The following is a 15,189-nucleotide window of genomic DNA, read 5'->3' on the forward strand; positions in this document are numbered from 1 at the left end:
CAAACGCGATAATTCCCGATATTTTGGATCTTTAAATCTCCAAGAAAAATGTCCGCAATCAACTTCCGCCTTTTTTACACCTTCAGCTCCCTCTTGTATTTACCTTAGTTTCTATCTTTTTTTTGGACTGTAAATTTAAGTAGCTGTTCCTCACGGTCACCCCGACTGGCTCACTTAATTGCAGCTCAAAAACTGGCCGTTTTCGATGTTTTTAACGGGTGTGAAAGTGCGTGTTTTCCCATCCACTAACATGTACCGGAAGTGACGCTTGTCCCCCAGTTAAAATTTTCGGTCACGTGAGTGGGGATTTACGCTCCAGTGACCTTTCGTGAAATCACCCTATAAGATCCCCTCTCAATCTCCTAAATTCTAGAGAGTATAAACCAAGTCTATCCAGTCTTTCTTCATAAGACAGTCCTGACATCCCAGGAATCAGTCTGGTGAACCTTCTATGCACTCCCTCTATGGCAATAATGTCCTTCCTCAGATTTGGAGACCAAAACTGTACGCAATACTCCAGGTGTGGTCTCACCAAGACCCTGTACAACTGCAGTAGAACCTCCCTGCTCCTATACTCAAATCCTTTTGCTATGACTAATCTCTATAATCATATCTTTTTTAACTATAGTTGGGCTGATGCTGTATTCAGATTTTCCATCACTAGATATGCAGCAGGGCCAGCTGTATATAATCAGAATCAGAATAGTACTTTATTTGCCAAGTATGTTTTGCAACATACGAGGAATTTCATTTGCCAAGTCAGTCATACAAATAAAAAGCAGCACCCAAAGCACATTTTAACATGAACATAATAATAATAATAATAAATTTTATTTAATGGGCGCCTTTCACACATCTCAAGGACACCTTACATAGGTTAATAGAAATAAAAACATATAATCAGAATAAAATAAGTAATAAAGACATCACAGAGACACAAATTAAAAACAGAATTCATTCCAAAAACAGAAAATCAAAAACACAGTGTGAAGAGGGAGCAGCGGCAACCAAATCGTGCCAGCGTCCACTCTCTCTTCACGGCAGCCATCTTGGACACAGACTTACAGGATTACATTAGACTAAAAAATCATCCCCCCACAGTGGATACCACTGTGGGGGAAGGCACAATGTCCAGTCCCCATCCCCAGTTCACCCCAAAGTCAGGCCTATTGAGGCCACCGCAGTTGCCTCTACGGAGGCCCGATGTTCCTGGCCGTTCTCACCGAGTGGTCTTGCCCCGGCGTCGGGAGAGTCCTCTCGGCAGCTGGGCTACCTGGAACGGCCGCTTCCTAGCTTGAGACCGCGGCTTCCGGAGCCGACAAGGCCGCGCCGGTTTGGAGCTCCTAGGCTCCCGATGTTAAAGCCGGCGCCGCCCGCTCCGCTCTGCAGACCCGCAGCCCGGGGATGTTGCTCTCGCCGGTCCGGCTCACCAGAGCTCCAGCGCGTCGCTCCAGCGCGGCGACCCAGGCAAGGCATCGCCCGCTCCACTCCGCTCCGCGATAGCGCTCCAACACTGTGCCGCCACCGAGGCCAAGCTGCTGGGCGGTGCCCGCCAGGAAACGGCGCTCCAAGCCCGCTGGTAGGCCACGAGGACGGGTCAGCGGGCAGCCCGGAGAAAAAGCTGCCTCACCGACCAGGTAGGGACCTAGAAATAAAGTTGAGACCTACCCCCCACATTAAAAGGTCCATATCCCCTACAAACGAAAAACAGGACTCACTAAAAACTATAAAAAAAACGAATTAAAACGGACGGCTGCTGGCTAGCAGCCGTTCACCAAGATGGCTCCTCCTCCTCCACTGCAGTGACTCCTACACATTCCTCACTGTGATGGAAGGTGAAAAAAAGTTCAAGTCTCTTTGTTCTCCTGCGGTCGGGGGCCTCGAGCCCTCTGATGATGGGACGATCTTGACACCCGTAGCCGGCGGCGTTTTGGCCATCTGCGTCGAGGCGATCAGCTCCTGCATCGGGGGGATGGCAGCTCCCCCGCTCTGGACGATCGAACCTCGCGTCGGGGTTGGTCGAACCTTCTGCGACGTTGGAGCCCCCGACAGCTCTTGATGGTAAGTCCGCAGGCCGCGGTTGGAGGGATCCCAGGCAAGGGATCAGCTCCGATGTTGGCCGCACCCCGCGGTGGGGCTCACAACAGTCCGAGGATGCCTCCAGCTTCATCGATGGAAGGCCGCAGAGCGCCCGGAGAATGCAATGCGAAAATCAATTGCATCTCCGGCAAGGTAGATATATTTGCAGTATGACTGATTAACCTGGTTGGTTTCCATTATAGAGAGTGAATGGCTTTATAAAGGTGATGTAAAACCTATAGTTAGTTTGTATGATTACAGTGAGATTACCTTTCCATGCTGTGGCTAAATTATTTGCCTCCTTACAGTGTCCTGAAGGCCATGCCAAGACTGAGGCACCAAGTGCTGGAGTAACTCAGCAGGTCAGGCCACAACTAGATAACGTGGGCGGGTGACAGTTCCGGTCGGGACCCTTCTTCGGGTTGAATCTCTTTTTCAGACACTGCCGAACATGATGCTGCTGTCTAGAGTCTAGGACCAGAGGCCATAGCCTCAGAATAAAAGGACATGCGTATAGAAAGTAGATGAGAAGGAATTTCTTTAGTCAGAGGGTGGTGAATCTGTGGAATTCATTGCCGCAGATGGCTGTGGAGGCCAAGTCAATGGATATTTTTAACGTGAAGATTGATAGATTCTTGATTAGTGCGGGTGCCCGGGGTTATGGGGAGAAGGAAGGAGAATAGGGTTGAGAGGAAAGGATAGATCAGCCATGATTGAATGGTGGAGTAGACTTTATGGGCCAACTGGCCTAAGTCTTGTGGTGAATCTTGTGGCCTGATTCTTCAACTTATGAACAGGTAACTTGTTTATTTACGAATTGAAGGCTTGTCTACAGGCTTCACAAGGCATGCATGTGCTATTGCTTTAAAGATTCATGGTGCACCTTCTTTAGTGCGAGAATATACTTGAGTTGGGAGCGCAGGTGGTAACGATCTCGATGCCGAAGTATAAACAAGTTAGGTCTGTTCCCCAAAGACAAGAGATCAACACGGCTTTCTCTGTGCGGTGAAAACATTTGTCTTTGAGCTATCTGCTGTGCGTTTGATATGGTGTGGATTTCTGAGGCTAACAATGATGCTTGATCTTCAGCTATAATGAGTAAGTTCATAGTTCCCTGGACATGATTGCTGACTTTTGGGGAAAAAACATGGAATAGTTTGGGGCTTTAAGTAATATCTGCTCTTCTGGGTTTGAAATTGATTTATTCAGTTCTGGAAATTGTTTAATTTAATTGTTGTTTCAATTCTGTAGTTCTAATCCAAGACCTTTTTTTTAATAACAAAATTGATGTCTTTGAATTCCATCCACCACGAGGAGTTAGGGGTAACTTTAACCCTGAAATTTCCAATCCAGGGGAGTATTAAACTCCCAGCAACACCTATGATTTAATCACTCGGAATCTACAGAGATTAATGGCAGTGTTCCTAGCCAGCCTGTTGTAAACCAGAAATGGAGGTGTGTGGGGGGGGGGGAAAGAGTACAAATTTTGTCTGTGTATGCTGCTAATTTTGGAGTCACGATGGATAGGTCCAAATAGATGTGTTGATGTTTTACTGCCCAATATTACCAATGTCGATTGTGTGCTGAGCAGTGTCAGTGTGTACACTAGTTGTAATGGCTAAATGCCGTGCATTCCATATTTGCTTCGTTGTCAGAATGTCCTAAAAATGTGCTCGCAGTTTGAACCCACCTATAGCATTTTCCTTGTTTTGAAGCAGGCAATTGCTAAATACTGCAGCCAGCAGAAATTAAAGGGGAAACCTGTATTAATTGAAGCCCCCAAATTGGTTTTCAAGATGTGTCGTCAATTTGTCCCTACGTTGCCATTATAAACAAAAGTAATCTTGTGTTCTGCTGTACAAAATGCTGCTAATTTTAGCTTCTGCATCTTGTGACATGCTGTTGGTGCAATGCTTCCATTTCACATAGAGGTAGACCGCGATCCATGTGAATCCCAGTGATTAACTTGGACGCGGAATACATTCTTGATGCCAAATATTGTATTGCAAATTGTTTGGGAATGAGAAGAGAGATTGAATCCATTCGCAATCTGGTTCCTTTCACATGGTCTTTGAGTTTAATAGCGTAGTGTCAAGTTACTCCATAGATTTATTTGTTTAAGAACGAACTGCAGATGCTGGAAAATCGAAGGTGGACAAAAATGCTGGAGAAACTCAGCGGGTGAGGCAACATCTATGGAGCGAAGGAAGTTGTCTCTGTACTGTACACTGACAATGACAATTAAAATTGAATCTGAATCTGAAGTAGATGATGTTTCGGGTCGAAACCCTTCTTCAGACTGGCATCTGCAGTTCCTTTTTAAAAATTTGGTCTACTCCACTGCGAAATCTCCTCAAGGTATGCCTACTTTGAAGTTCTCCTCTCTCCAAAGACAGTTTAACAACCTCTCTCACTGTCTGTGATGAGTTTGCTAATCTTGGATGGGATTATGGGTATGGGTTAGTACGTTCTCCCTGTGACTGCGTGGGTTTTCATTGGGTGCTCCGGTTTCCTCCCACACGGCCAAAGACGTACAGGTTTGTAGGCTAATTGGCTTTGGTTAAAATTGTAAATTGTCTGGTGTGTAGGATAGTGCTACTATACAAGGTGATTGTTGGTTGGCGTGGACTCGGTGGCAAAAGTGCCTATTTACGACTTTCTCTAAGGAAAAAAATCTAAAAAGGTAGTTTCCTGTAACATTACAGAAACCATCAAAGCACCCTTTGAGTAGGACATGACCCAAGGATTCCCTCTGGTAGAATGGGTTGCTCATAGTTGTGTTCTGCACCTTAAGTGAGGTGCCAGAGGATTAGAGTTATACAAACTCAACACTGTAGAAGAGAGAGGGATTTTTGGTAGGGTCTATATTAACAATTTACAAGCTTAAAGGGTCAGTCATGATTACTGAAACTAGTCCTTCAGCCCAACTCATCATGCCGATCAAGATGCTTGTCCTGTCTGCCTGGATAGGATGTTTGGAGGGATATGGACTAAACGCAGGCAGGTGGGACTAGTGTAACTGGGACATGTTGGCCGGTGTGGGCAAGTTGGGTCAAAGGGCCTGTTTCCACAATGTATCACTGTATGACTCTATGACCTGGGCTATATCCCTCAACCTTTCCTGTCAATGTAATAGATGTTAGTTGAATAATTCCTATTTTCAATAATTGTCCCTGTGCAAAGTTTTTGTTCCTGCTTAATGCAGGCATTTATTTTGCAGCTGGAAATCAGGATGATTTAAGAATAACCAGTCATCTGACCTGTATATCATTGTGGGATGCCCTTCAGTGTGCATGTGGATGGGGAAAAATTATTCCTATCTGCCAAACAATGTCCATTTAATAACATATAATATTTTCAACATGGTCATAAACCAAACCAGTGTGCTACGGTTCCATACGGGTCCCTGCACAGGGACCCAACCTTTTCCCTGTCGGGTCTCCATTGCCGTTGGGGCCTAGCACCGTGGGGCGGCCTCCAACCGGAACGACAGCACAAGTCACGGAGCCTGCGGAGCTGCGGACCTACCATCGTAGAGCTGGCCAGCTTCGGAGCGCAGAGAGCTGCGGTGGCGCGCTGCTGCGACCCGACTCCGGTGGATGGTGACACCGGGAGCTCGCGGGTCCCCAGTGGGAGACTGCTTTGCGGGGCACCGGCAACGCCGACTTCTCCAGCTCGAATTGCGGGGTTGAGAGTGACCTGGAGTGGGGCTTTACATCGCCTGGCGCGGCTTTAAATGGCCGCGGACTTGCTAGCGCCCGCCGGGGGCTCCGACATCGGGACCCAGAGCAGGGCCTTACATCGCCCGGCGCAGCTTTAAATGGCTGCGGACTTGCTAGCGCCCGCTGGAGGCTTTGACTTTGACTTCGGGAGAGGAATGGAGAGCAGGGGAGTGACAAGACTTTGCCTTCCATCACAGTGAGGAGGAGATTCACTGTGATGGATGTTTGTGTAAATTGTGTTGGTGTGTGTCTTGGTTCTTTTCTTGTATGGCTGCAGAAACCAAATTTCGTTTGAACTTCATGTGAGGTTCAAATGACAAATAAACGGTATTGTATTGTATTATTGTATATTGTATTGTATTCTGCAGTTGCTGCACCTGCTTCCACTGTTGGTCCATGTACTCGTAGAGCAGTAAATCATTCTTCTGAGCAGAACTGCCTTGAACGTAGTAGCACTTTATCAGGCTGTTAGTAGATTTTCAAGGTCAGTTTATTGTCACATGTACCAATTAAGGTACAGTGACATTTGAGTGAAATAATTTTCCACTTGCATTTAATAATAAACAATGGCAGAGTTGAATCATGGCATAAGGGCGGCACAGTGGCGCAGTGGTAGAGTTGCTGCCTTACACTGCCACAGATCCAGCTTCCATCCTGACTACGAGTTTATACCTTCTCTCCGTTACCTGCATGTTTTCTCCGGGAGCTCCGGTTTCCTCCCACACTCCATAGATGTACACGTTTGAGTTAAGTTCAAGTTCAAGTGAGTTTATTGTCATGTGTCCCTGTATAGGACAATGAAATTCTTGCTTTGCTTAAGCACACAGAAAATAGTAAGCATTTACTACAAAACAGATAAATGTGTCCATATACCATGATATAAATATATACACACATAAATAAATAAACTGGTAAAGTGCAAATAACAGAAAGTGGTTATTAATAATCAGTTTTGTCCGAGCCAGGTTTAATGGCCTGATGGCTGTGGGGAAGTAGCTATTCCTGAACCTGGTTGTTGCAGTCTTCAGGCTCCTGTGCCTTCTACCTGAAGGTAGCAGGGAGATAAGTGTGTGGCCAGGATGGTGTGGGTCTTTGATGATACTGCCAGCCTTTTTGAGGCAGCGACTGCGATAAATCCCCTCGATGGAAGGAAGGTCAGAGCCGATGATGGACTGGGCAGTGTTTACTACTTTTTGTAGTCTTTTCCTCTCCAGGGCGCTCAAATTGCCAAACCAAGCCACGATGCAACCGGTCAGTATGCTCTCGACTGTGCTCTCGAATTTGCTTGGTATAATTGCAAATTGTCCCTAGTGTGTATAGGATGGTGTTAGTGGAGGATCACTGGTCGGTGTGGGCCGAAAGGCTGAATGTCTAAACTAAACTGGTTATGATGAAGGCAATTTTTATATTAAAACTCTGAAATTAAATTCCAGATGTATCCAGCCATTGAGAATACACGCCAGACAGCCTGAGTATCAGTAAATACTGAGCAAAGGCAGGACATATGAATTTCCATCTCTGTCTACCTCTATTTATTAATATGTATCCAGTGATGCTGCCTGACCTGAATTGCTCCATCACATTGTGTCCTTTTGTGTATCAACCAGCAACTGCAGTTCTTTGTTTCTACAATGTATTCTGCTGCTTAGAAAAGTATCGTTCCTCATTTTGTGGGGGAAGGGTGTGTATCTGTTACTATTTTGCATTTATCAAGTAATTTGCAATGTCAATAGAGATAATAATAATAATAAATTTTATTTATGGGCGCCTTTCAAGAGTCTCAAGGACACCTTACAAAAATTGAGCATGTAGAGGAAAAACATGTAAGGGGAATGAAATAAATAGTAGAGACATGACTAGTACACAAAGTAAAGACAGAATTCAATACAAAACACAGTATGAGGCAATTAATGCACAGATGAAAAGGGACGGGGACGTGGGGCTAAGGATAGGCAGAGGTGAAGAGATGGGTCTTGAGGCGGGACTGGAAGATGGTGAGGGACACGGAATTGCGGATCAGTTGGGGGAGGGAGTTCCAGAGCCTGGGAGCTGCCCTGGAGAAGGCTGTCCCCAAAACTGCGGAGGTTGGACTTGTGGATGGAGAGGAGACCGGCTGATGTGGATCTGAGGGACCGTGAGGGTTGGTAGGGGGAGAGGAGGTCAATGAGATATGGGGGGGCCAGATGGTGGAGGGCTTTGTAGGTGAGGATCAGGATTTTGTAGGTGATCCGGTGGGAGATGGGAAGCCAGTGAAGTTGTTTGAGGACTGGAGTGATGTGATGCCAGGATTTGGTATGGGTGATGAGTCGGGCGGCTGCGTTCTGGACCAGTTGGAGTCGGTTGATGTAGGTGGAGCTGATGCCAAGGAGAAGTGAGTTGCAATAGTCCAGTCGGGAGGAGATGAAGGCATGGATGAGTCTTTCAGCAGCGGGCGGTGTGAGAGAGGGTCTGAGTTTGGCGATGTTGCGGAGATGAAAGAAGGAGGTTTTAATGACATGGCGGATGTGAGGCTCAAGGGAGAGGGTGGAATCAAAGATCACGCCAAGGTTGCGGGCCTGGGGAGATGGGGAGACAGTGGTGCCGTCGATGGTGAGAGTGGGGTTATTGATTTTGCTGAGTGTGGCTTTGGAGCCTATGAGGAGGAATTCTGTCTTATCGCTGTTGAGTTTGAGGAAATTATGTTGCATCCAGGTTTTTATAGCTGACAAACAGGAGTTGATATGGGAGAGGGGGGGGGTTGTGGGGGGATTTGGTGCCAAGGTAAATCTGGGTGTCATCAGCGTAACAGTGGAAGTCCAGATTGAAGTGGCGGAGTATCTGACCAAGGGGGAGGATGTAGATGATGAAGAGGAGGGGGCCGAGTACGGAGCCTTGGGGAACGCCTTGAGTGACTGCGGCTGTAGCAGAGGTGTGGTTGTGGAGAGAGATGAAGTGGGATCTGTTGGAAAGGTAGGAACGGAGCCAGCTGAGTGCAGAGCCTTCAATGCCGAGGTCTTTGAGTCTGGTGAGCAGGATGTTATGGTTCACTGTATCGAAGGCTGCGCTCAGGTCGAGGAGGATGATGATGTTGAGGGACCCAGTGTCAGCAGAGGTGAGGAGGTCGTTGAGGACTTTGAGGAGAGCAGTTTCTGTGCTATGGAGGGGGCGAAAGCCAGATTGGAGGGGTTCAAATAGGTTATACGCAAGGAGGTGGGAATGAAGTTGCGACGCAGCGATACGCTCCAGGGTTTTTGAAAGAAAGGGGAGGTTTGAGATTGGGCGGTAGTTAATGAGAGAGGAGGGATCAAGACCAGGTTTCTTTAATGGTTAAAACAAAAACGTACTTGTCTGCTCAATATGAACATTGACTTCTCCAATTTCAGGTAGTCCTTGCTTTCTCCCTCTTTCCCCTCCCCTCCCCTTCCCAGCTCTCCCACAGCCCACTATCTCTGCCTCTTCCTTTCTTCTTCCCGCCCCCCATCCCCATATCAGTCTGAAGAAGGGTCTCGACCTGAAACGTCACCCATTCCTTCTTTCCGTAGATGCTGCATCACCCGCTGAGTTTCTCCAGCATTTTTGTCTACCTTCGATTGTTCCAGCATCTGCAGTTCCTTCTTAAACACTTGTCCTGCTACAAATCATTTCTGTTGGGCGGAGTACTTCAGTGTGGAGGGTCCTACTCTGTTATGGTCTGTCTGTTTGATTTTCAGGTTTAGAGTGTTAACATTGTTTTCATCTGTGCCTTGGATACATCCTGTTGCTACTTTGTTTCAACTCCTGTATTGTTCATTGTTTAGCAAACCAGTGAGGCAGAGTATTGAGGCACTGATTAGGAAGAAGATGCTTCTCAGCTACAGGCAACTGGAATCAAGCAAATTCCTTGGATATAAAAGTAGGAGCAATTCAACAGATTTAAGCTGAGGGGTATTTTTGTTTGAGGGTGATGGGAATGTGGGATGAGCTGCAAGAGGAAGCTGTAAAGGGGGATGCAGTTACAATATTTAAATGACATTTGGACAGGTTCATGGATAGGAAAGAAACATGAGGGATATGGGCCAAACACAATCAAATGGAACTAGCTTGGATATACATCTAAGTTGACATGGATGAGTTGGGTTGAAGGGCCTGTTTCTGTGCTGTATAGCTGTTATGTGCATAACTGAACATACTCAGAGCCTGATAATAGATTGTCATGGCCGATGTTCTGTTTAGAAGCAAGATTTGTGTAATATTAGGCACAATTAATATGGTGCAAATAGGAGTAACATCTATAGGCTGGAATCTAAACAAACTATGGTTTGGTTTCTGACAACTTTCTTCCCCTATTTTTGCAGCCATGTCGACTCACAAGTCCCAGAGCAGAGGGGATAATTAGGGCCAGTGAATTTCCTCTACATTCCCCTTAGACAGTTGAAGTCTTTAGAAAAGTGTGCCTTCAGTTGTCACGAATGCCATAAAAGTGACACATTCCACACCTTATTGCACCAACATAAGAAAGCTGATTATTTGAGCTCATTATTCTATTATACATGCAGAATACTTCATCGTTTACTGTTGAGCATTTGAAAGTTTTCTGACAGCTGTGACAAATGTTCATGGCAACTGAAAATTTGAAATTACTCTTCAAATTGTGATTGCCCGTCTTGAAATACATCTGCATGGGAAATGTTGCTTGTTAGCAGAATGAATCTATTGCTGTATGTAGTTTATTTCAGTTTAGAGATATAGCGTGGAAACGGGCCCTTCGGCTCACCGAGTCCACGCCGACCAGCGATCCCCGTACATTAACACTATCCTACACACTGGGAACAATTTATCATTATACCAAGCCAATCAGCCTACAAGCTTCTATGTCTTTTGGAGTATGGGAGGAAACTAGCTCCCGTAGAAAACTCGCACAGGTCATGGAGAACCTGACAAACTCTGCACAGACAGCACCTGTAGTCAGGATCGAACCTGGGTCTCTGGCACGGTAAAGCAGCAATTCTACTGCTGCCCCATTACATGAGAAAAGTATCTGTTCTCTTTACTGCGATAGTATGTGTATGTTCCATAAGTAGAATTGTAATATGACTAACAAGGAACATCATGAACGAAATTTCGTTCAAACCTAGGTTTGAATGACAATAAATGGCATTCTATTCTATTCTATGAGATCAGTTGTGGTTTGTGCTGAGTACCAGAAGGGTTGACTCACTTTAGCATGCGACCTTGTGACTGTTTAATGCTTATTGTAAACTCCAGGCACCAATACCAATTGCGAGTTTGTCCACAACAAAATTGGAAATGGCATGTGTTAATATTTTCTGCATCCAGACTATTTTGTAGTTCCTTCAAGTTTATAGAAATGTAAGGCTGTACGAGTGTTTTCAGGGACTTGGGTCACAAGCATTCTCTTGGGTCACGTTGCAAAGCTTCAGTGTGTGGCATGTGAAATCCATTATAGAGTGTCTATGGGTTTCTGTGGTGTTAGCTGGGGTATGTGGAAATCCCAGCGACTCTTGGGGAGGTGATCCTTTCCTGCACTGAAAACTGACTGCTGCCAAACAACAGAACATTCATGAAGCACGTATCCCTTTTCTGTTTCAGAGTCATCATATTGCACAGAATGGAGGTCTGTGCCAAAGGCCATTTAATCAATACTTTGAGGAGACCCCTATGCTCGTTGCTGTACTGACCTACATGGGTTATGGAATTCTTACGCTGTTTGGCTACCTCAGGGACTTCCTGCGGGAGTGGAAGATTGAAAAATGTCATCATGCCACCGAACGCGAGGAACAAAAGGCAAGTACAAATGCTTCCCCCTTTTACTGTAGTTTTTAATTGATGCCTTGCTATTTACTACAGAGTTTCAGCCCAGGACTGCACCAAGGAACTCCATTGTGCATGAAATTCAGGAATTCTGTCCACACCTTTCCTGATGGAAAATCAGTAGGCTTGCACACATTTAATGAACGGGTTGATGTTTTTTATCAGTGCCAATGGTTTGTGGAGGACGCACTGCTTTGAATTCCGTTTTAATAAGCCGTACTTTGTTAAAGAAGTAAAGGGCTTCCCCCCCCCCCCCCCCCCCATGGATTAAGGCACTGTACTTACCTACCAGTCTATCCATAAAATGCTAACTTTTCTTTCTGCCGACTCTCAAATAAGAAAGATGACCAACATCAATAAAATAATTGAACAAGGACATTCTCCCAAGGTTCCATGTTATGCTGTATCCTTGAATAAATAGGTTGTAGTGACTGGGGCGGCTGATAAAATGGTTCATCTACACATCCTGCATCTTCTGACATTGATGAAGAACGATCATGCACCAATTTGAAAGTTATTTAATGAAAAACTTTATCAGTCACTAATGTTTACACTGCATGTGAGGTCTGTGAGGCAGAACCTTTGGCCAAGCAGCATTAAATCATATATCTTATGCTGAACTCTTGAAGCTTGGTATAGAATCCGCAGTCCTGACTTGATATTGATTAAAGTAAGTTTAAGGAGCAGAATAAGGCCATTTGGCCGATCAGGTCTTCTCTGCCATTCAATCATGGCTTATCTATCTTTCCCTCTCAGCCCCATTCTCCTTCCTTCTCTCTTCCCCCCCCCCCCCCTCCCCCACCCCCCAGCTCTGACACCCGTACTAATCAAGAATCTGTCAATCTCTGCCTTCAAAATATCAATTTTCGGCCACCACAGCTGGCCATTCCACCCTCTGACTAGGGAAATTCCTCCATCTCCTTTTTAAAAGTACATCCTTTTAATCTGAGACAATGGCCTCTGGTCCTAGACTCTCCAAGTAAACTTGCTTAAAATATAAAGTGCACACGTTTAGACCTTTTAACTTTTTCTCTTTCCTCCTTGGGGCTTTTGTGCTTCTGTTATCAGATCCAGGTATCAATAATTACAGCACAAAGGTCACTGAGGAATAGTTGCTGAGGAATTCCTCAAGAGGAATAGATCGGGTAGATGCACAGAGTCTCTTGCCCAGAGTAGGTGAATCGAGGACATGGGTTCAAGGTGAAGGGGAAAAGATTTAATAGGAATCTGAGAAACATAGAAAATAGGTGCAGGAAGAGGCCATTTTGTCCTTCGAGCCAGCACCGCCATTCATTGTGATCATGGCTGATCGTCCCCTATCAATAACCTGTGCCTGCCCTCCCCATATCCCTTGACTCCACTAGCCTCTAGAGCTCTATCTAACTCTCTCTTAAATCCATCCAGTGATTTGGCCTCCACTGCCCTCTGTGGCAGGGAATTCCATAAATTCACAACTCTCTGGGTGAAAAAGTTTTTTCCCACCTCAGTCTTAAATGACCTCCCCTTTATTCTAAGACTGGCCCCTGGTTCTGGACTCGCCCAACATTGGGAAAGTTTTCCCTGCATCTAGCTTGTCCAGTCTTTTTATAATTTTATATATTTTTATAAGATCCCCCTCATCCTTCTAAACACCAGTGAATACAAGCCTAGTCTTTTCAATCTTTCCTCGTATGACAGTCCCGCCATCCCAGGGATCAATCTCGTGAACCTACGCTGCACTGCCTGAGGGGTAACCTTTTCACACAAAGGGTGGTGGGCGTATGGAACAAGCTGCCAAAGGAGGTAGTTGAGGCAGGGACTATCTCAACATTTAAGAAGCAGTTAGACAGCTACATGGATAGGGCAGGTTTGGAGGGATAATGGACTTAATGCAGGCAGGTGGGATTAGTGCAGCTGGGACGTGTTGGCCGGTGTGGGCATGTTGGGCCGAAGGGCCCGTTTCCACACTATCACTCTATGACTCTAAAGGTCTGCAGATGTAGGGAATATAAAATAAAACAGAAAATGTGGGTAATAGCCTCATCTGGCAGTATCTATAGAGATGTGGTTAGTGTTTTGCGTCAATGACCTTCCTTCAATTCTGAAATAAATAAATGTGATACTGATAAATGTGGAGGTGGTTGAATGATATCAGGAGGTGGTAGTGGTGTTAACAACATTTTTGGACTGAATGGGCTTGGGCTTTAAGAATGCAACAGCAGTAAAATGAACAAATCTAGATGTCATGCATGCCTGCATCACCCCCACAGGCTTCATTAAAATGCATAATTCGTTGTGTTTTTGAGTGCATGCATTCAGAAGTGATGTTTCAACTGGTCAAGGAATAGACCAGTTTAAAAGAGAGTGGTCTGCCAATACCACTAAGATGCAAAGGAATATCATTATCTAAAAAATAGTAAATCTTTAGAATTCCCTATTTAGAATAACCGGAGTTTTGTCACTAAGTAGGTTCAATGCAGTGAAGGTAGACACAAAATGCTGGAGTAACTCAGCGGGCCAGGCAGCATTTCTGGAGAGAAGGAATGGGTGACGTTTCAGGTCGAGACCCTTCATCAGACTGTATTCGATGCAGTGACTAGATTTTCAGAGATTAAGAAATCCAGAGATATGTCCAGGAAAGTGGTGCGCAGATAAGATGGGCCATGATCTAATAGGACAATCAAGAATGTTTTGGACATCAAATTATCTCCTCCAGTTTCTTTTATGTTCTAATAATTGTTAAGCATATAAACTATTTACAGCTCCCTTAAGCATTGAGGGCATATTAATTTACCCTCTTGCAACTCCACTATCGCTGCTGACCATAACATTTCTAAATGCCAACTTCATACTTTTGGCAGAGTTGGTCAGATTTGTTTTTAATAACTTGTTTTAATGGGGCTAAAAGGATGGTATGGTTCGGTGTGCCATAGAGACAACCAGTTCAGTGATTTATTGTCTCTGCTTATACACTATGAGTTTTTTTGATCCTGCAGGTTTGTGTGTTTGAGCAGGTTTTTTTGGGGTTTTTTAAGAAACGGCCCCTGGGCCCACCGAATCCACGCTGACCATCGATCACCAGTTTACATTAGTCCTATGTTATCATCCACTCTCTACACACTAGGGGGCAATTTAGCGGGCCCAATTAACCTACAAACTCGTCCTGCCTTTTGGGATGTGGGAGGAAACCCATGTGGTCATGGAGAACGTGCAAACTCCACACAGACTGCATTCAAAGATGGGATCGAACTAGAGTTTTTGGTGCGGTAAGGCAGAAGCTCTATGACCTCCACCACTGTTCACTCATGCCTGCGTTAAATCAGTTCTCCACATTGCTGCTTCTAAGAGTGAACTGGCAGGAAGCTTGGCTATTTGTACATGAAGACTCTCTCCCCTCCCTCCACCAACCTGACTTGTGTGTCTATCAATCCCCACCTTGCCTGGATGGACTTGTCACTTGCCAGCTCCTGCCCCAGCCTTTCTCCTCACCAATTTGCCTTGAGATTCCAGCTTGAGATTGGCATCAAATTGAAGAATGATCTGCATTGGAATGGTCAGACTCATCATGCAGGTGAAAGCAACAGGTGTCCTAAACTTTCTGAGGCGCAACTTTCATCAT

The 15,189-nt window shown here is 45.3% G+C and overlaps 1 protein-coding gene across 1 annotated transcript in view; it reads left to right on the plus strand.

Moving 5' to 3' along the window:
- sptlc2 (serine palmitoyltransferase long chain base subunit 2) overlaps window positions 1-15,189 on the plus strand; it is a 122,618-nt gene that overhangs the window by 16,429 nt on the left and 91,000 nt on the right. The window contains exon 2 of the mRNA XM_033027601.1: window positions 11,370-11,564. Coding sequence (XP_032883492.1) covers window positions 11,370-11,564 — 195 coding nt within the window. The remainder of the gene's footprint in view (window positions 1-11,369; window positions 11,565-15,189) is intronic.

Source organism: Amblyraja radiata, chromosome 9 (assembly GCF_010909765.2).
Source record: "Amblyraja radiata isolate CabotCenter1 chromosome 9, sAmbRad1.1.pri, whole genome shotgun sequence".
Lineage (NCBI taxonomy): Eukaryota > Metazoa > Chordata > Chondrichthyes > Rajiformes > Rajidae > Amblyraja > Amblyraja radiata.